Source organism: Aspergillus tubingensis (assembly GCF_013340325.1).
Source record: "Aspergillus tubingensis WU-2223L DNA, scaffold_10, whole genome shotgun sequence".
Taxonomy (NCBI): Eukaryota; Fungi; Ascomycota; class Eurotiomycetes; order Eurotiales; family Aspergillaceae; genus Aspergillus; species Aspergillus tubingensis.
In genome coordinates, this window is record NW_023336284.1 from 555578 (window position 1) to 575864 (window position 20287).

Here is a 20287-nt window from a genome sequence, read left to right on the forward strand (position 1 = left end):
CCATTATCTCCTTACAATCCACCACTGCATAACAGTCTGCTATCTACTTCCGAAAAGGCACCGGACTAGGCAAAGCAGTCGGGGTGTTGTCGCGGGACCGCGTCTGCACCAGATGCTCAAAAGATGGCGCATACTCGACCCGCGGGGTGAAAGGGTCAAAGTCCCAGAGGTAGCCCAGGGTGCGCAGGATTGACGAGGCGGAGTAGGACACGGAGTCGCCGGTGATGCTAGTGCCCTTTTGCTCGACATATCCCTTACCCACCCAGGGGGAGATCAGGAGAGTGGGGATACGACCACCCAGACGGTTGAAGTTGAAGGTATAGTCCTTGCCATTCGGGGTGGTAGCCGTGTAGGTGAGGTTATCTGGTCGGGGAGCAAGAGGCGGAGGCACATGGTCATGGAAGCCACCAGTCTCGTCAAAGCTGAGGATGAAGAGGGTCTCGTTCCACTGGGGACCGGCGCGCAGAGCGTCGTAGACGTTCTTGATCAGCTTCTCGCCGTCGGAGATCAGACCGCTGGGGTGCATAGAGTTGGTGCCGACACCGCAGCACGAGGGGTTAACGTAGCTGAATTCCGGCAGAGCACCAGCGGCGGCATCTGTGTAGAACTTCTCCAGGGCCTTGACCTTGTTGGTGTTGTTGGAGGTGTAGGTCCAGTTGTAGAACTCAGCATCGGGACCCGTGCCACCAGCCGTGTCCCAGTAGTTGATCCAGGAGTGGCCGGTCTCAGTCAGCTGCTGGAAGATGGAACGCTGGGGAAAGGCGTGGTTATCAAAGGCCTCGTCGTTGGTTCCGTGACCATACGAGGTACCCGAGGTGAGAGCAGCCCGGTTGGGGTTGGTCGGCTGGATCGGGGTTAGCAACTTGCCATTTACAGCTCACAAATGAACAGGAGATACGTACGCCAGGGACATCTGAGTGCCAGTGGTTGAAGACAACAAAGTTCTGGACGAGCTCGGTGAGCACAGGCACCTGCTGCTCAGTGTAATAGTTCATGACCTGCACGGACAGCTCGGTGCGGTTGGCATCGGCGCTGTACAGGCGCAGCTGTTCGGTGACGAACCCCTGCTGGGAGGGGGTCAGTTTGCCCTGGGCGATGGCCGCATTGTCGGGAGTGAAGGTGCCATAGAACTCGATGTTGTTGCCATAGACCGCATGGTCGGGATCATCTGTGACCGAGTCATAGTCTCTGGCTGCACTGCAGACGGTGCCCTGGGAGAGATCGGTGATGTTGTAGGGGTTGCAGAAGGGGCCGTTATTGATAGGGTTCTCCAAGCCCTTGATGGTTTGACCTCCCAGCAGGTTGTCCACGGAGCGGTTTTCCATGACCAGAACGACAACATTCTTGATCTTGGACTTGAGATTCTGGATGGCGGAGTCGGAGTGAGCCTGATGGCTGGGGTTTGCCGGGATGGCCGAGGCAGCGGCAGCAAAGGCCAGCAGACCGACCAGCGCACTGGGATGCATGGTGAGCTAGTTGGGGGTTGAGGTACAGAAGGGAGAGGCAGAATGCAATACCCTGGTGATGATACTAGCCATTGGCAAGATGGTCGAAAGGGAGCCTTCTTATAGCATCTTTAGGGTGGATATAGAGCTGTCACTCGGACAGGTTTTCTCCTCATCTCTCCCCCTGCAGGGTCTGCACGTGGTGGTGTCAAGTGGTCGAGAAACCATCTGTTCTGATTAAAAGAGTACATCTCATGAGTTAAGCGAGCCATTCGCATGGACTCCATTATCCATTATTCACCACCCCTCTTACCCATCGGCAGGAACACGAAGCACGGGTGCAGCTCCAATGGCATCGATCTGCAGGGGCACGAGGCACGGGGTCGGAGGGTATTTTGAAGGGGTCTCCCCACATCTGGAGACACAACCTATCTACTACCGAGTACTACCTTGACTGTTGAGGGTGGCCGAGGCTTGTTCTACCGTCCGTCTTCATTGCTTGCCGATGCACGATCATCGGGGATCGACAGCCCCCGTGCGTGGTCACTTTCGCATGATTGGCTGCTACCGGCCAGCCGGGATAATTAGTTGATTAGTAGTACTCCGTATGATGTGGTAGTATGTGGTGGTGTTACATGACAACATGTCAAGCAATCATGCCAGAAGAAATTTCCTTTGTGCCTGGAATCTATCGATTGGAAAAGCAGAAAGGTAGAGAGTAAGGGCACAGCCGTGGAATGAGAAAGGTCAAGAGGAATCCGGCGATCGGTAGCTTCCGGGCCGCTCCGATACAATGCACACAAAGAGCAGAACAGGAACAGGAACAGAAACAGGAAGTATGGTAAGGGTTATAGAAGTAACAATATATTTCCCAATAGAGTGTCAAGTCACAGTGAACAGCCATGACATATTATCGGATGATGAGATGGTCCTCGCATTGACACCCCAGGGGGCAAGGCCACAAGGCCATAAGGCAGCAAGGCGATAAGGCATAAGTAAGGTGATGCCTGACTGCCTGACTGCGTCGGGATATCTTAATTCGATGGCATCTTTTCACTGTATGTGGATTCTTTGATGGTGATGTGATAATCTCGTTCTAGCTGCCTCGGTAACACACACCATTTGATTCAGCCATTTCCCCATCATGAAATTAAAACTTTTTCTTTCCCGTTCTATCCTGTGTGGTCCCTTCCTCATCGCATCCGCGCACCGCATTGGGAATAGTGCCCTCACCCGGATTGTCCATCCACCTGATACCGCAGACAACAGGAGGCCCCTTATAAAATTATTGCGCAGTCGCAGACATGGCGACGGTACCATTTCAGCAGTTGGCGAGTGAACACTCCATTTGGTATCATCCACCATGACTGTGTCTCCCAACCCATCCCCTCGCGACCCCGTTCCCGGTTATGTAGTGACCCATCGCGGCAGCGTCGTGGAAAACCGACACCAAGTTCATGCCGCCGTCACCGATGCCACGGGCCGCATCATCTATGCTGTGGGCAATCCCATGCGTGTCACTCTGGCCCGCTCGGCTGCGAAACCTGCCCAAGCCCTGGCAGTTCTGGAAACCGGCGCCCTCGAACAGTTTGACTTCGATGAAGCAGATCTAGCGTTGATGTGCGCCTCCCATAGCAGTGAAGATCGCCATCTTGCCCGTGCCCGCGCCATGCTGGCCAAAGCCAACCTGACGGAAGAGGACTTGCGTTGTGGAGGTCATGCGGCCCTGTCGGAGTCTGTCAATCGAGCCTGGATCAAGCGGGACTGGACCCCGACGGCTATCGCCAACAACTGCTCAGGCAAACACGCCGGCATGCTCGCCGGTGCGAAAGCCCTGGGAGCTTCTCCTACAGAGTACCACTGCATTACTCATCCTCTCCAGCAGCAAGTCACGCACGCTGTCGAGGAGTTGGCGGGCTTGCCCTCGGATCATGTCCAATGGGCCATTGATGGCTGTAACCTGCCGGCCCCCGCGCTACCCTTGCAGCATCTAGCCGGCATCTACGCCCGCATCGCCAATGCAGCCGACGTAGCCTTTACGGATCACCCGTCTCCACGGACACAGGCGCTAGCTCGCATCTTTCGAGCGATGGCAGGCCATCCAGAACTCGTCGGGGGTGATGGTCGGTTCTGCACCGCGCTGATGCAGACCTTTGAAGGGATGTTGATTGGCAAGGTGGGAGCGGACGGTTGTTATGCTATTGGAGTGCGTGCTTCAGACTACACGCGGCAACTGGGGATTGGCGGGGCTCTGGGGATCGCGGTCAAGATTGAGGATGGCAACCGTGGGATACTTTATGCCGCCGTGGCCGAGATCTTGCACCAACTCCAGATCGGCACTCCCGCGCAGCTGCATTCGCTGGAGGCATTTCATCAACCCGAGATCCGAAACACTGCCGGCGTGGTGACGGGGCACACCTCGCACCAGTTTCAGATCAGCTCGGTATAGTCACTAGTAGGATGGAAGTTGCATATCATGGAATCATCTTTTAGTACAGACGATGAGGGATTGATCTATACCTACTATTGCCCTGGAAGGTACTACATAGAAGGAACATATTACTAGTAGAAACTACTACTACGAGTAGTAAATAATCAAATATTCTGCTTGTACTACGTATCACCTTCACGCTGACATCGATATATATTTTGGTTCGGAGATTTCGGATCATACTAGTCAAATGCGATGCTACTGCCATTAAATTGCAACAAATGTCAATCCGAGTGCGGCAAAGAGGTCTCTGATGACAGACAACAAGATAAGATGACATATTGCCTCGGTGTCATGCAGATAGCGGCTTCGAGAAGGATTCTCTGCCTTATCGCAAAGGTGAATGCTACCCTCGGGTGGACCTTCTCCGGCAGTTGGGCTTATCGGGAGGAGTCAGCACCGATATCGGGGGCCAAGCCCTTTATCAATCATCATTCTATCAGTTTCCGTCCACTAGTCTATGGACCCTGAATTCCTTCTAGCTGGATAGACTAGTAATCTTCCCATGTCAACTCCATGTGGAGAAACTTTGATAAGACCATGTGGAGGAGATAGCATGCCTCCACAGAACAAGACCATCTTCAACTGCAATCACGGCTGGATTCCGATTAGACCCGCGTCCCAGCACAAACATGATGGGGTATAAAATGCTGCAGCCAGGCAAGATGAACTGTAGAAGAAGCCAGAAACCATCATCTCATCAGTCTGCATCATGCCTCTCAAGCCCTTTCTCTTTTCCGCTCTGGCCACTCTCGCCTCGGCCTCTCCGCTGCTCTATACACGGACGACCAATGAGACTTTCGTCTTCACCAATGCCAATGGCCTCAACTTCACCCAGATGAACACCACCCTGCCCAATGTGACCATTTTCGCAACGGGTAGGTGCACTGAGTTCGATTCAGGGATTGCGACCGACAGCTAACCTCAGCTCACAGGTGGTACCATTGCCGGCTCTGACTCCAGCTCAACAGCCACGACCGGCTACACCTCCGGAGCAGTCGGTGTCCTGTCCCTCATCGATGCAGTCCCGTCCATGCTGGATGTGGCCAATGTTGCCGGTGTGCAGGTGGCCAACGTGGGAAGCGAGGATATCACCTCCGACATCTTGATTTCCATGTCCAAGAAGCTGAACCGCGTCGTGTGCGAGGACCCGACCATGGCCGGCGCCGTCATCACCCACGGCACCGATACCCTCGAAGAAACTGCCTTCTTCCTGGACGCCACCGTCAACTGCGGCAAGCCGATTGTCATTGTGGGTGCTATGCGCCCGTCCACGGCCATTTCGGCTGACGGACCCTTCAACCTCCTCGAAGCTGTGACGGTGGCTGCCTCTGCTTCGGCGCGCGATCGCGGTGCCATGGTCGTGATGAACGATCGCATTGCCTCGGCCTACTACGTGACCAAAACTAATGCTAACACCATGGACACCTTCAAGGCCATGGAGATGGGCTATCTCGGCGAGATGATCTCGAACACCCCTTTCTTCTTCTATCCGCCCGTCAAGCCAACCGGCAAGGTGACCTTTGATATTGCCAACGTGACGGAGATCCCCCGCGTGGACATCCTGTTCTCCTATGAGGACATGCACAACGACACCCTGTACAATGCCATTTCCAGTGGTGCCCAGGGTATTGTGGTAAGTGATTTTGCTTCGATCTGTCTTTGTAGCTTGAATTAGATGCTGATGAGACTAGGTTGCTGGTGCCGGTGCTGGAGGCGTCACAACCTCCTTCAACGAGGCCATCGAGGACGTCATCAACCGTCTGGAGATCCCCGTCGTGCAGAGTATGCGCACTGTCAACGGGGAAGTGCCACTGTCGGACGTGAGCAGCGACACGGCTACCCACATCGCCAGTGGATATCTGAACCCGCAGAAGTCGCGCATTCTGCTGGGATTGCTGCTATCTCAGGGAAAGAATATCACCGAGATTGCGGATGTCTTTGCTTTGGGCACGGATGCGTAGGCATCAATGGGGACGTTGTATATAATGATGACCACATGTAATGATCATGATAGATTGCAATAGAAAGTGACTGTATGTATATTAGCAAAGGACACCAAGCATTTCCCCCAGAGCTCGTAAACAACTCTATCTTACCGAAGACGACACTTGATCTCTTATCTCTTCGCCCCCTCGTATTCAGGGCGTCGGGCATGCAGGGTGCATTGCGTTCGAAGGATCCGAAGACGAAGTGACACGAGCCAAAGGCTGATCCTTGCATACCGTAGGGCACCTCATGTTCATTGCCGGTGGTTGTTTGAGTCGAGCAAGGGGTCAGGTAGGGCCCGGCCTTGTGGTATCCCGTGGGACAAACAGATGGTAGCCCACCTACCGACGAGAGGGTCTCATGTCATCATTTTACCAACCACAGAAGGGATTGGCTTGGATCTTTACTATCTACTTCCATCTTCATCACACGTACCACGCGAAGACTATCCAGAGATTTCTTATTTGTTGACCTAGACCGTAATCTTGTTCCAGGGAATAAGCGTGAAGCATAAGTGGTATACGCCAAGCCTTAGAAATGAAGTAAGCTGGGATCTTACTTTGGGTGTAGATAGAGGGGTTAGGTGGTATCTGGGCAACTAGTGTGTTGTTCTGCTTACAACCCATGCGAGGCAAATCACTGGGGAGTACAGAGAATACACGATCAGGCGTGACAGAATATAAAGCGCGATGATCGTCCGCGGACCTGGTGGGGGCGAAGACCCTTAGTTGATTAGTATGATTCGCGGAACTCCCGGGGTCTTCACGGTTTTAAATAATGCGGGATCGGATCCTCTCAGCCTCGTTTATGCAAGTGAGATTTTGAAGTGCTCTCTTGCACCTTAGCTCTCTGACACTCCTATTCTTTGCTTACTTGCGATAGATTCTATAGGCTAATTGAAAACCCCTTAGCTCGGGGTGGGCTGTTTGATTGTGGCACGAGGTCTCGTCAAGTAATCGTAGCCTGATGATAGAGGCCGCTGATGATGATATAGGGCAAACTATATAAAGAACGCAGAATTATCCTTGTTCGATCATCACACAGGTCTGTCAATTAGATATATTTGGGAATCAGCTGAAGCCCATCGTCGACAATTGTCCTCCGAAGATTCTGCCACTGCACCATGGAGCCAGGCAAGACCGGGTTTCGCACGGTCGCAGAACCGCATCCAACACATCTAGTCGAGGGAGGGGTATGTCTAACTATCCATCTATTGTGCAAATCAAGAGTGACTGATCCACTATTGTGGAACTGCAGAATCTAAATCAGAAGGTGACTGTGGATGACCTTCGTCGCGCAGTGCCCGACTACTGCTTCACGCCGTCCCTGTTCTGGTCTTGCTTCTACCTGTTGCGAGACCTGGCATACGCGGGAATCCTACTGACCGCACTGTACCAGCTGCTACAAACCAGCGCAGTGCAAAATTCGTCACTGCTCTACTACGTTACGGTCAATGTATATGGAGTATGTCAAGGCATTGTTTGGACGGGACTCTGGGTGATTGCACACGACTGTGGCCACAGCGGCTTCTCACGCTGGAGTGTGGTGAATGACAGCGTCGGATTCGTCTTGCACTCCTTTCTCCTCGCCCCCTACTTCTCCTGGAAATCAACTCATCGGCGACACCATATCTATGCCAATCATATTGAAAAGGACCTAAACTATGTGCCGCCTCTGCGCCAGTCCTACGCCGACAAAATCGGCCAGGCGGTCGAGGTTCTCGAGGATATAGGACAGGATGCGCCCTTCGTCCTTTTCCTTCGCATTTTGCTGCAGCAGACCATCGGCTGGAACTGGTATATCCTAACCAACATCACCTGCCCTCCTACAGCTGTTCCCAAGAAAGGTATGTCGATTTGGCGTCACAGCCATTTCGATCCCCAAGGGGCACTGTTCTATCCCTCCGAATGGCTGTCCATTGTGCTGTCGGATGTGGGCTGCTTCATTGTGATCGCCGGCCTTTATCAGCTTTATCAGCAGTTTGGTTCGTTCGAGACGCTGTTTTGGGTTTATATTGTGCCGTGGACATGGGTGAACCACTGGGTCGGTATGTGCAACTCTCCCCTTTCCCTGACAAATGAGGTTATCTGACGATATCTGTGTGAGTGTTTAGTGATGATCACGTATCTGCATCATACCCACCCATCGGTGCCCAAATACACCCCTGAATCGTGGAGCTTCCTGCGTGGCGCAACCGCGACCATGGACCGCGACTTTGGCATCATTGGGACGCATTTCTTCCATCATATCTCAACCGACCACGTCACTCATCACTTATTCTCACGCATCCCACACTATTATAGCCCTGTAGCTAGCAAGGCAATCATCCCGCTACTGGGGCAACACTACCACGGACGGGGTGCATTCAATTACCAGGAGCTGCAGACGGCCTTCAGTCGGTGCCAGTGGGTGGAGGAGGACCCTGGAAAGGACGTAGCCTTTGGTTTACGGGCAGTGGAGACGTTAAACAACAAGGACGCGAAGAACACAGGGTTGTGGTATCGTGGGGGACGCAGCCCCTTGCCGGAGTTTAAGATGCGCGAAGCCAAATCATTCTAAGGACCAAGGCGCAGAATCCATGGTAGTGAACTTTGGAAGGAACCTAGACCGGTTGAATTCACTGCGATTGTTGGGGCTGCTGCCTAAGACGCCTCTGTCATGATTGCCTGCCTCATGTCTTCCCTTGTAATAAATGCCTGCCATTGCCGACACATAGCACTACTAATGACTTTATGGTCATCACCTTGAACCAAACATTATCAGCCAATACGTACCAATCTAAAGCGAATTCACGATGGGGTAAGTCCACTGCACCGACAGATCCCAGCCGGAGTCTGACATTGGACAGATACACCCACTACTACGGCGTCCGTGACACTCACAGCACAGAGTGGGTCACCGCATGGCCGCAGCTCGTGCAGGATGCTAAGCGTGTGGTCGACGCGACTGATGTTCCCTTGTCCGGTCCAACTGACGACCCCCGGGACGACCATGTCACGCCTCCCCTGGTCGATGAGATCGAAGGCATTGACATCAACGGTGTTGCAAAGATGTCGCATGAGCCTCTAATAATCCACCCCAAGACTATCCGTAGTTTCGAATTCGTGAAAACGGAAGGCAAGCCGTATGATGCGGCGGTGGGCTGCATCCTGCTGCGGGCACGCGTCTTGGCCCCGAAACAGTTTCGTCTAAGGTAAAGAGATGCACTGCCCTGGCTAGTACGAGTATCGGTTCTGACATACGCCAGATCTGATGGGTCCTGGGATGAGATGGAATGGAAGTTGGCTCGTAATCTGTACGAGTCTCTCTGGCCAGACCAACCCCCTGACGCGGCAGTTCTTGGATGAGGATTAGGCAGATTGGAGGAGGAAGAGAGACAGGCTTGGAGAAGGTTTTCCAAAACATTGAGATAGGCTTATTCTTACAATCAATACCATTATTGAAAGTCCAGAGTGCTCCGACTCATTGCTCGTGAAATGAATTCTCTCCTTATCTACCCTCCGGGGTATTCTATATCCCTAAATAAAAATAGGCCCAGCAAGCAGTTCACCAGTCACCATCAGTCCCCAAGCCAGATATCCCCGGTCGAGGGTACGCCCACGATCCATGACTGGTTGAAGTACTGTTGGAGAACCTTTTGCGCATAGGTCTGATCATTCACGCAATAATCTCCCCCAGTCGGCCCGATATGTGGACAGTGAAGGGCCGGATCATACTGCACCATGTGCTCATGAACCTCCCGACATAACAGGGTATTTCGGCCTAGCTCGTAGTCCTTCCCGAGCGGGATCGCCGTAGTCAGGAAGTCAAGACAAGCCGTATTGTTATCGTATTGTTGGTTTGCCCCGGTGCAGTACTGGTCATGCGTTGCGCAGATGGTCGTGGCGAGGATCTGGGTCAGTGATGCCGTAGCCTGGCTGGTCGTGCCGTTGATGGACTCGGCCAACGCCTCCACCAGGGTATCTAGCAGAAATCCGAACCAGCGAAAGGTGGCATCATATTGCATAATGCGTCTGTCGGAATCCCACATGATCCACGTGTCAATGGTGACCGGTACCAGCAGATTGCCGAACGAGGTGGCATTAAAGGTGACAACAGTGGTCGCGGATGCGATATTCCCCTGAGCGATGAACTGCGTGATGCTATAGTCAACGGGAACCCCAACTAGACTAACATGATCAGGGTCCGAAAACAGTCCGAAAATATACTCCGTGTTCAATTCGCTGCCGTTGAACACGCGGGTGATGTCTACTCGACCTTGTACCTGCAGGGAGATGTCAGCGACGTAGTGGAAGGACAAATACCCCCCTCAACATACATTCGGAGTAAACAAGGTGGAATTAATGGCCTCCATCTGCTCAACATTTGCAGGATATAAGAAGTTGTCCCAGAAGGTAGTTTCCAACTTCCACAGCTCATCGACCGTATAATTCGGCGCATTCGCGTCGGCCCTCCCCAACACCTGGGGAAGCCATAACACCCCAGCTGAAATAGTAGCCAGCAAGACACGCATGCTGAGTAGAGTACAGACTTTGCTGAATTTTTGAGTAGTCATGAATAGCCAGCCTGAACCTCTGCACTTAAAGAACATTTAAACATTGACTGGTAAAAATGTCAGGTGGGGCCAAGACCAGGCATACACCTGAAGAATGTCGGTTGGTATGCAGAGAGGCCAATCATGAGAACGGATTGAACAATCATGAGGAATCGTCGATTGCACCCACAACAGCCGTGGCATGCCAATCTGGAGATCTCATTGGAGGTGTCGGTTTGCAAAATCCTCAGCTTGCCACGAGGGTCATTACTATTATTCTGGCCTGTCAAGAACATCACCTGAACCGGCCTTGCGGCTTACGTGTGGAATAGGCTGAGGTGAGATGTGAAATCTCGTGCTACAGTTCAACCTCTCCTACTCGTTCCAATTTTATTAATGACATCCTCATACTCTCCCGCGCGGATTATAAGCGTGGATTTACTTGAAGATAGCCGGAGAAAGATTATAGTATTGTACTAAGTTGCTATCTGACATGGTTCAATGAGAGCCTCGACGCTTCACTGATGTTGCCTAGAGAAAAGCTGAGGTAACAATTTTGGTTTGGGATGGGGATCCAGAATATAATAAATTTGATTTTATTGCGATATGTACCGTATCTAGGGTCACTTGATGTCTCACCAACATGGGACCACATCACAATACATTGAGCATAGAGTTTGCGAAGGTCTGAACAGGCAATAGTAATTAACATGATTAACGATAATCAGTCTGACGGGGGGAAGGTTGACCATAAAGTTTCACAGCCAAAGAAGAAGACCATGCGAATCAGTAGCCGAAAACACCCGGGGTGCGTGGCTTCATGGTCACATCAAGCTTGACACCGGTCCAGTGATATGATGAGAAGGTGTCCCGCTCAATATCAAAGTCATTGTTCACCAACTCCAAAGAGTAGAGATATACGAGTTTGGCGACACACACCCGGAACATCTGGTACGCCATCTGTCGCCCTGGACACTGGCGTGCGCCGATAAGAAACGGCCGCGAGGCTTTGAAATTATCCTTGCAATTTTGATCGATCCACCGGTCCGGGTTGAAAATATCAGGCTTCTCCCAATATTGAGGGGCATGGCCCAGCGTATAATGGTCTACCGAAACCGCAACCTGGCCAGGTGCTTGATGTCAGTGAAGTGTCTCCATCAACCCAGTCTAAAGGAAGAGAGAACTTAGACCTTACCCCCGGTGGGACGTAGATCCCATCAACTGTGGCACCCCAAGACACTCTCTGTAGTATGCCCCCGTTGAAGGCAGGGGTGATACGGAAAGTTTCGTTGATGCAGGCGTTGAGATAGGGCAACCTGGCTAGACAGTCGTCCGATAGCTCATCCACGGCGGCCCCCACAGACAAGACCTCCGCTTCTAGTCTCCTTAAGCATTGTGGGTTCTTGAGCAGAAAATAAAATAACGCGTTTAGCATGTTGTCCGCTGTTCCGTATATGCTGAATCTACCCTGATGGCTTAGTCTAGGGGCGCTAATATTCCCTACCGGCTTGGGAGCGATGCTCACCGGAGAACAAAACAATTGACCTGCAATAAGGAATCAGGGACTTGGAGCATGGACCTTGAAGCTGCTTGCCGGAGCCGACTGTGTAGGTTATCCGGGAATGCAGATTGATCCTTGTCGTAGTTGACTTCGACTGGATGAACAGGCCGTCGGAAGATGAAGCAGATGGCCTGCCATACTCTTAAAGCAATTGCTATGTGGCGGTGAATGGTAGCTCGTGAGAAAAATACCAAGAGTGTCTCAAGGAAGCACATGAAGGGGTCCAGCCAGTCCACATGAGGATTAAAGCTTACTATTACTTCGATTAGTGCCGAGACGCTCGACCCCATTAGTAGATTGTGAAACCTACCTCGCCCCGCTTCGTCGCCGCGGTTTCCAAAGGCCGCCATGTTCGCGAACTGCCACAGGTACCGATTGTTCAATGTGGACAAGGGGACGGGTGCGGCTTCCGTCTGGCCTACATTATGGAATGCCAATTGCTCAGCCATTGCCAGGTGACAATACTGCTCGCCTTTGGCGCCCAGCAGCTCATTCAAGGAGGTAGCAACCAGTGGACGTAGCATTCGGCGATTATCTTTCTCTGTTGAGTTGCCTAACGAATCTGCCATGCCATGCAGGCTTCCCAATAAGCCTTTCCGGCTGCCGTAGAGCGAGAAGTTATTGTCACCATAGGGTCCATAGATGGTATCGAATGCGCTGTTGGTTGCGAATGATAGCTCACTTGGTCCGATGCGGACTACTGGGCCTGAAGGAAAATCGGGTGAGCTTTCTGGAGGTTGGGGAGAGGCGAGGGTTACGGAAACAGATTAAAGCTCACCGTAAGTGTCATGCAGCTTCTTGAAGGTGAACATCAGTCGGCCGGTGAGGACCATTTGAATGTTACAGATCTGGTACAATCAATTAGCTAGATGAGCAAGAGTACGGAGTGGCGGCGAGAATGATTGCCCGACCGGAACAAATCTGGCCAACAGGGGACCTGGAATACGCGACAGAGGGTCTAGATGGAGGCGGTATATCAGCCAACCCACAATGACCGCTGCTAGCTGTATGTCGAATACTGTCGGTTAGTTATGGGTGCAAGCTACATGAAGATCGGGGAACTATGTGCTGCATGGCACGTACTAGATAGAGGATCAGCATTGTGTACTCCTAGGCTTATCGGCGGAAATGGTGGGTGAGGGGAAGTCAATGCACCCTAGGGTTGTAAGATCATAGCCTTAGGCCTAGGAGTTGTTCAAATACGGTGCTCGTCGGTCCACCCTTTTTCCAATGGTACCTCTTCTGATATCGGTCCTCAGGCACCAGCATTTCCATTTTAAATCAATCTTTTGTGGGCACGACCTCGATGTAAGGAGGAGACGGGTGTGGTGACACCAGTTCTGGTCCCAGCTCTCTGTTCATCCATGTGGTAGTGTCTTTCCATTACTACGTAGTACTATCGGCTGTAGTAAGGGTTGGTCTAGACCATCCATAGTCGAAACAGTAAGCCTCCTTCGCTGGGTGACATGAAAGGGGGGGTTGCCCCTTGCTTTGTTGAGGCAGCCGTGGACAGATCACGAAGCGCGGGTATTATCTACTTTGCCAGACTGCGAAAGATCTTAATCATTACCACTGGACCTGTGAGCACCAGACCACCGATATCGCAAGAAATATCCATTAGCTTTCAGTCCCTGAAGAACTCATATAATTACTTCACAATGAGGCGGTTATGCCCATGTCGTATTTTGCCACAAGGTGTCACGTAAATGTTACCAACATTCTCCATGTGCCCCGATTAAGTAGCAGGCAAGATCGGAATTTGAAAATGAAACGAAGACAATAAGAACCTGAATTCGTAGATTACATCTAACACTAACTAGTGCGTAATCATGACAGAAATAAAGTCGTGGGCGTATGCGCCGAGTCATCATTTACTTTCAAGGTCCAGAAAGTCCTTACAAAGACGGCAACCCAGGATGTTGTCCAAGCCCACAGCAAGGCCGAGCGACCATTTAGCTCGATAAGAAGGTGGTGTAATTTCTGACTGTCTATCCTCACTACTGACGGAATGCTGACTGCGGGCGCATCATGGCGCCATTGTTGTCACACACACACCCTTCTCATCCGACCTCACCAAATGACCAAATGTCACCTTAGAACAATGTCAGATGATTACTAGTTCCTAGTGTTGATATTGTATCATACTCGATATCTGGTGACCACAATTGACGATGGTTTCAGTGGAGTTATAGATGGTTGCTGTCCTGGTATGGACACGCTGCAACTTCTTTTCCGACTGGCAAGTATTGAGAAACAAATACGCAACGCAATATTGCTCGGGGAAGTCAATGGAGACCTACTAAATCGGTCAAAGAGCACGGCTAGCATACGATGGCAGATACATAGAAAACCACGGGGACCGTAGGGACATGGTCGATCCGAGAACGTCATGCAGCAAGGGATGAATGTTAACTCCTTGGTCACGTAAGGATCCAGGGGCTCCCGCCTGATGGGGTGGACTCAATACGACCATTCGGCTCAAGAGGACCCGGACTGGCTGATTGATTTGCTCGATGACAGCCACTAAATGACAGTTGCAGCGAAGAATGAAGAAGCAGATAAGCCAATGGCTGGATTAAAAGTGTGCACTACGACATAACTATTCATATTAACTAGACTCGAGGGCATATTAGCTCGAATACACTCTCTGAAAATTGGTAGGACCGACATTATTCACCGCGCGAGGGTCCACCATCGGCAAAGTTGTGTGGTTGCCTGCCAGTAACCTATTGCGAAAGATATCTCGCGCAATGGAGACGAAGATGCAATCGCCAAGGAGCTGAATGAAAGACAAGGCATCAAGGCCGTGGGGTGGGAGATACCAGTAAGTAGATAATAGGGTGGTCTGCACGAGGAAAACAGGCAACTGGAATCCCATGCCGATGCCCTCTCCCAGAATAACCTGGTATACCATCCATTGACCTGTCCCGAAATCTGACTGCAGTGTCGAGAGCAGACCAGCGCCGATACTAGGCATGGCCGTCCCCAAAGGATCAAGACAAACCACGTTTTCCCTTAGGCTCATCGGTGCTACAGGTTTGCTGATTTGGAAGGTAACGAAGATAACGACTGGACTCAATAGCCCAAATGGGAGATAGATATCGAAACACCAGCGGCACGAGATGTGGTTTTTGAGGGCCCGGCCCATCCTAAGAACCGGCATCATGAGGTGACCTCGCACTCTCTATCATTTGATCTTGCGACGGGAGGACCTACTAGCCTATAAGGTTGCAGAGGTACAATTACGTTCGCCACTGAAAGTACGCTCACTAGGTACCCCGAGAAGGTTGTCCGTTGGAGAAATGGCCCACTGTGAGTAATGATGATAAGGAAACCGAAGAATGGCCCCCCTCCCCGCAGGCCGGCCAATGTGGGATGAGACGAGAGGCCCGACAAAGACGGGGTGATGCTGCAGAGGGAAAAGCGAAGTTTAAACACCAAGAGGCCACTCACATTGGCACATTTAATGGGGAAGAAGGTTTTCAGACGGCTGAAAGGGAGTGTCACGGCGAAGGTAGTGAGCACGTAGGTACTTGCATACCACCCGCATCATTGTGGAACTGCTGGGTAATATTTGACACCGCGGTGGCTATAATGGTTTTATCGAGTGGTGTAAAAGAGAAGCAGAAGAAGAGGCCGATATGATCAAAAACAAACTCCACACCTCTGCCCAGGGGCAGAGAAGCGGAGACTCCGCTTAAACTGTGTGTTGTGTCTGACACCGGGACAGAATATCTGCAAGCATAGCCGGCGGCTGGGTAGCCAGAACGGGGGTACTAGTGTTTGAGAAAAGCAGTCAGCTGTCACAACCAACTGAATCAGCAGGGGTGACTGACATGCCTGCAATGCAAGCCAAAAGTAAGACCATCCTATGAGAGCGCAAATATGATCGGTTGTGCATGTTCCACGGGACTACTTCGTGGGATTGCAAATGTAGAATGTTGTCCTGATGGTGTCACTCCAGGGCCGAGAATGTTTGCAGCTGACTCTATCTGCGGCCAGACACGGCTCGGCCAGTTCTAGGCTGTACGCAAACGATCGCAAGCCGGGTGTCGTTGATTCAGAGATTCGAGGCGTTGATGCTTCATGTCAACGTCTAGGCCCTCCGCCTTTACTCGTCCCTTGCCTACCCTTTAAATCTAGCTATGGCTCACCAATGCCCTCTTCTTTCGGTTACTCTGTCCGTCACTTTCAGAGCGTTTGGAAGGGCTTGTATGTGTCCCCCTCGCTCCTTCTTGATACAGACTTGTATGGTTACCGTTCATTGCCCTCGAACAAGCAAGACATAACAACTGGATTACACTCGGTGATGGATGAACGTCTCTCTTCCCAACTGGAACGCTATGCCAGCCAGGTAGCTTCTAGTGCCGGCCTCATCGCCGAACACCTTAAGTCACTCAAAGACGACCCGTCGATGCTACCTAACCAGACCACACTACCAACAACAATTGGCGCAGCCAAACTTGAGTTGGAGGAAGCCGCAATTCAGCTGCTCCATCTAACCCGGGACCCAGGTGATGTGCTGACAAATCTAACGGTTGATGTTCGCATATCCTTTCCTACTTTGGCATCCCTTCTCTGAAATTGTGCAAATGCATATGGACGGCTAGCTGATGATACAGTAAATGTGTGGTTTCGTTTTCCAGCTCCAATTTATCTGTGCCGTGCGATGGTTACTCCACTTCAAGATTCACACTTTTGTGCCACAGGATGGCACAATCTCATACCAAGAGCTGTCTCACATGGCAAAAGTGCCAGAGAAACTCTTGCGCAGCTACCTACGCCTCGTCATGACCGGTCACTTGTTCCAAGAGTACGGAACAATGGGAATGGTTGGCCACAGCCCTGTATCGCGCAAGCTAGCCGGTGACCCGACCTTGGACTATTGGGGCCAGTACTTTTCTGAGACCGTTTTCCCAACTGCGGCCAAAAATGTGGATGCGACTGCTACTTGGCCGGATAGCAATAAATTGAATGAAACGGCGCATAATCTTGCTTTCGATCACCATGGCTCCTTTTTCGACTACATATCGCAGGATCCTGCCCGCACGGTTGAATTCGCCAATTCCATGAGAGCGGTGTCCACTACCAATCTGTTTGACACTTCGCATTTATGCAAAAGTTTCGACTGGTCATCGCTCGGTGACGGGGTCGTAGTCGATGTGAGCCTCTATATCTCAGATTCCCTTCCATGCACTACTTAACAAATACCTCTAGATGGGCGGCTCTACTGGTCATGTCAGTGTAAGCCTAGCAGAGAGCTTTCCGAGCCTACGCTTTGTGGTGCAAGACCGCCCAGAGGTAGTTCTTAACAGCATTCAGCGACTGGAAGAGCGCGAGCTGCCCCTCTCAGTGACTACCCGCATCCGGTTTCAGGGCCATTCCCTCTTCCACTTGCAGCCAGTTAAGGGTGCTGCCGTATATTTGCTGCGCCAAATTCTCCATGACTGGCCGGATCAGGAAGCGGTTCAGATTCTTCGCAACATTTTGCCTGCTCTGGAACCAAAGAGCAGGATCTTCATCGCTGACATAGTTCTACCAGAAACAGGCTCTATTCCCGCCACTCAGGAACGGGTGATGCGCTGCAATGATCTACTCCTTCACCAGTTTACCAACACGCTGGAGAGAACGCTGAAGGATTGGCTGGCCATCGTCCGTCAAGTGAGTGACAGGCTACGAATTCAACACGTGTATAGAGATCCCGGTAGTATCCTGTCCCTTATAGTGTTAAAAACCGTTTGAAAATTGGGCAATAGAGAATAGAATATTGGTCGAACATTTGATAACGCGGAAGGGGTGGTCACAGGGCATGCTATTCTCCTCAGAAAGCGGCGTCCCAAGGGGAGAAAGTACATTCGTTCTGGACTGATAAGTGTACCGGACGGTCATTGCCCCTTGCGTCGCATAGCCCAGTGGGGCAATCTACGGATTGCGCATAACGTGGTGTGTCTGTCACCACATTCTAGTTCCATAGAACCTATCATCGCTGTCGTCAGCATCGTGTATCTACCCAGTGTTTGCACGATGGAGACTTTTCTGTATTAGGTGTAAGCTGACTACTGACTGCGCGACATAGACCGTAGTATGGCCGGGTGTCACCGAATGTGCCGCCAATGATGGTGGCTTGCAATTTCCCATGTGATGTGGAATGGAGATTCAGAGTTTCTTATCGCCAGCGTAAGCAGTAGACCGCCATCAATATTCACGCACACCGGTTCTGGGCCTAGGTAAACACTATCAACAGCCCCTGTCAGGGGCTCAGGACATCTTCGTGGCTTGGTATGGGCAGTTTGATTGTGCTGTGCATGCGCCAGGTATTCTGCCTATATTGATTGGTGGCGGCCAGGGTCCGATAAGCCTCGCGCTAGATTTGCATGCCCCCATGCACCGCTCTGGGTACCACTGGAAGACGATCGTCAATGGCGTGAAAAAAATGAATTCTGGAGGAAGAACGATGGCTAGCCGTGGAACCACGACTAATAAGCAGATGAGCTGGACTTCCCTATATCTAGAGGGTATATCCTAGGACGTTGTTCTTCCAAAATTCTCTACTTTGAGCAAAACATCGGAATCCAAGGTCTTCACAGGCATGGCCGCTCCGCAGAACGCCCCCATCCCCGAAGCTGGGAAGAAGGTCATGAGCACTGTCACTATGGTGTGTCGGTTCCCTGCCTCTTACTCAGGGCTATGATATCCTTGGTGGTTTTATTCCATGGTCATGCTCACGTTCTCCCTCTGCTAGGCCCCCTCTCTGGGGTTCGTACCCATCGCTGTCCATTTTGACCTCTTTGGCTGCCTGCAAGCCATCGGTAAACCAGCCACCGCGCAGGATGTCTGCAGTTTTCATTTCACTAAATACGGTGATACCGACCTGTGTATGTCATCGAATGGCTTCTTTTGTGGAACGTTTGTGCAGCTAACCTTCTGATCCAATCTTAATGCAGCGGTGCCTTTGGCCAGTATGTTGTCTCTTGCATACCTCCTCATGACCAAACTATATTCACAAATTTTGACTATGCCGCAGATGATACCCTTTTCCTTATGGGAGGTCTGGGGTTCTTGGACCTTCTTCCAGACGATGTGTACCGGGCCAACGACGTCACCCGATTCTTGGTGGAAACGCCCTCTGCCCAGCATGGAGCCATGCATTTGTAGGAATCCCTTGCGACACACCTTAAGCTGTGATGTCGGTAGCTGACAGCAAGGTTCTCTCACTATCCAGCACATCTGAGGGACTTTTGGCATCGGCATTTCTCATGCGGCGCCTGATGGATACCAAGTTCGAGTATCCGTTCCAGGAGTGCGACACCCCGTTCCAATATGCACACAAACTCATGGGCAATGACTTCCTTGCTCGGGAACATGTGTATTCCGTGATGCATCACACGGGCCGTCTTGATAGCTTTAACACTTTCATGACGGGCAAATTTGGCCGCTGGGGCACAATGCCTGATCGCGTCCGCAAGCTTGGGTATAATTTGGATGGCTTGCTTCAATCCACGGCTCCCGAGAAACTCCAGGTAGTTGACATCGGTGGTGGCCGGGGCGAGCTGCTCTTGGAGATGCAAGCGGCATACCCGCAACTACTAAAGAAGGAAAACCTCATTTTGCAGGAATATAATGCAGACATTGGTGTGGTTCCCGAGGTCACAGAGATGGCCTGGAATTACAAGGAGGATGGCAGCGAGCAGCCTGTCAAGGGAGCTTTGCTGTATTCCATGGCTCACGTCCTCCACAATTTGTCGGATATTGAGTCCATCAAGCTGTTGGCCAAGGTCGCCAGGGTCATGGCCCCGTCTTCACGTCTGCTCATTCAGGAGTTTACGAAGAATGCAGCTAGTTCGACCACCCACGCCGCGATGATCTTGATGCATGCTGGCCGCGAACGGACCCGCGCCGAGTGGAGGGATCTGGCGGCCTTTGCAGGCTTGCAAATAACCTTTGAGGCGTACCCACCCAATGGGGAGTGTGTTGTCGAGATGAGTAGAGTACTGAATTGAACGGCCAATGCGGCCCGTCTTGTGGCTTAGGCACCAAGTCTAAAGTGTTCATAGGCTAGTTGCTTAAGTAGGTGCCGCAGGGTTGGCGCTCAGTGGCCTTAAGGCCAGAGCCTTTATGGGCGCTCCCCATTTGTCCTGCCATAGGGCCATTTCTAGCAATTCAGAGCCTCCTAGTGCGATATTCCTATGCTGTTTCCAGTATTTCGGTGTAGGATGTTTCTGCAAGATCAAGGTTGTACGAGAAAAGCTTTCTAGTCCGTGGTGTCA

The 20287-nt window shown here is 51.6% G+C and overlaps 10 protein-coding genes across 10 annotated transcripts; 6 read left to right on the forward strand and 4 right to left on the reverse strand.

The window, feature by feature from the left end:
* Nucleotides 1–43: 43 nt before the first annotated feature.
* On the reverse strand, nucleotides 44–1466 carry AtWU_09281 (phosphoesterase superfamily protein; the record flags this gene model as incomplete). The annotated part of the gene is made up of 2 exons (XM_035504388.1): nucleotides 44–844; nucleotides 903–1466. 2 exons carry the CDS (start codon nucleotides 1464–1466, stop codon nucleotides 44–46), a joined length of 1365 nt encoding a protein of 454 aa, XP_035360281.1.
* Nucleotides 1467–2808: 1342 nt separating this feature from the next.
* On the forward strand, nucleotides 2809–3894 carry AtWU_09282 (asparaginase; the record flags this gene model as incomplete). Its single annotated transcript, XM_035504389.1, has 1 exon — nucleotides 2809–3894. One exon carries the CDS (start codon nucleotides 2809–2811, stop codon nucleotides 3892–3894), a length of 1086 nt encoding a protein of 361 aa, XP_035360282.1.
* Nucleotides 3895–4648: 754 nt separating this feature from the next.
* Nucleotides 4649–5900, forward strand: AtWU_09283 (asparaginase ahrA; the record flags this gene model as incomplete). Its single annotated transcript, XM_035504390.1, has 3 exons — nucleotides 4649–4814; nucleotides 4872–5572; nucleotides 5631–5900. 3 exons carry the CDS (start codon nucleotides 4649–4651, stop codon nucleotides 5898–5900), a joined length of 1137 nt encoding a protein of 378 aa, XP_035360283.1.
* Nucleotides 5901–7048: 1148 nt separating this feature from the next.
* Nucleotides 7049–8484, forward strand: AtWU_09284 (delta-12 fatty acid desaturas-like protein; the record flags this gene model as incomplete). The annotated part of the gene is made up of 3 exons (XM_035504391.1): nucleotides 7049–7117; nucleotides 7183–7972; nucleotides 8039–8484. 3 exons carry the CDS (start codon nucleotides 7049–7051, stop codon nucleotides 8482–8484), a joined length of 1305 nt encoding a protein of 434 aa, XP_035360284.1.
* A 235-nt stretch (nucleotides 8485–8719) lies between these two features.
* On the forward strand, nucleotides 8720–9272 carry AtWU_09285 (uncharacterized protein; the record flags this gene model as incomplete). The annotated part of the gene is made up of 3 exons (XM_035504392.1): nucleotides 8720–8724; nucleotides 8774–9118; nucleotides 9173–9272. The coding sequence occupies 3 exons, from the start codon at nucleotides 8720–8722 to the stop codon at nucleotides 9270–9272; spliced, it is 450 nt and encodes a 149-aa protein (XP_035360285.1).
* Nucleotides 9273–9484: 212 nt separating this feature from the next.
* Nucleotides 9485–10438, reverse strand: AtWU_09286 (endopolygalacturonase A; the record flags this gene model as incomplete). Its single annotated transcript, XM_035504393.1, has 2 exons — nucleotides 9485–10189; nucleotides 10244–10438. The coding sequence occupies 2 exons, from the start codon at nucleotides 10436–10438 to the stop codon at nucleotides 9485–9487; spliced, it is 900 nt and encodes a 299-aa protein (XP_035360286.1).
* Nucleotides 10439–11245: 807 nt separating this feature from the next.
* Nucleotides 11246–13121, reverse strand: AtWU_09287 (cytochrome P450; the record flags this gene model as incomplete). Its single annotated transcript, XM_035504394.1, has 7 exons — nucleotides 11246–11581; nucleotides 11655–11922; nucleotides 11985–12273; nucleotides 12331–12726; nucleotides 12799–12868; nucleotides 12932–13024; nucleotides 13104–13121. The coding sequence occupies 7 exons, from the start codon at nucleotides 13119–13121 to the stop codon at nucleotides 11246–11248; spliced, it is 1470 nt and encodes a 489-aa protein (XP_035360287.1).
* Nucleotides 13122–14649: 1528 nt separating this feature from the next.
* On the reverse strand, nucleotides 14650–15183 carry AtWU_09288 (MFS general substrate transporter; the record flags this gene model as incomplete). Its single annotated transcript, XM_035504395.1, has 1 exon — nucleotides 14650–15183. The coding sequence occupies one exon, from the start codon at nucleotides 15181–15183 to the stop codon at nucleotides 14650–14652; it is 534 nt and encodes a 177-aa protein (XP_035360288.1).
* Nucleotides 15184–16329: 1146 nt separating this feature from the next.
* Nucleotides 16330–17762, forward strand: AtWU_09289 (O-methyltransferase; the record flags this gene model as incomplete). Its single annotated transcript, XM_035504396.1, has 3 exons — nucleotides 16330–16563; nucleotides 16730–17182; nucleotides 17238–17762. The coding sequence occupies 3 exons, from the start codon at nucleotides 16330–16332 to the stop codon at nucleotides 17760–17762; spliced, it is 1212 nt and encodes a 403-aa protein (XP_035360289.1).
* An 847-nt stretch (nucleotides 17763–18609) lies between these two features.
* AtWU_09290 (O-methyltransferase) lies at nucleotides 18610–20020 on the forward strand (the record flags this gene model as incomplete). Its single annotated transcript, XM_035504397.1, has 5 exons — nucleotides 18610–18675; nucleotides 18763–18895; nucleotides 18965–18979; nucleotides 19045–19171; nucleotides 19243–20020. The coding sequence occupies 5 exons, from the start codon at nucleotides 18610–18612 to the stop codon at nucleotides 20018–20020; spliced, it is 1119 nt and encodes a 372-aa protein (XP_035360290.1).
* Between the last annotated feature and the right edge of the window lie 267 nt (nucleotides 20021–20287).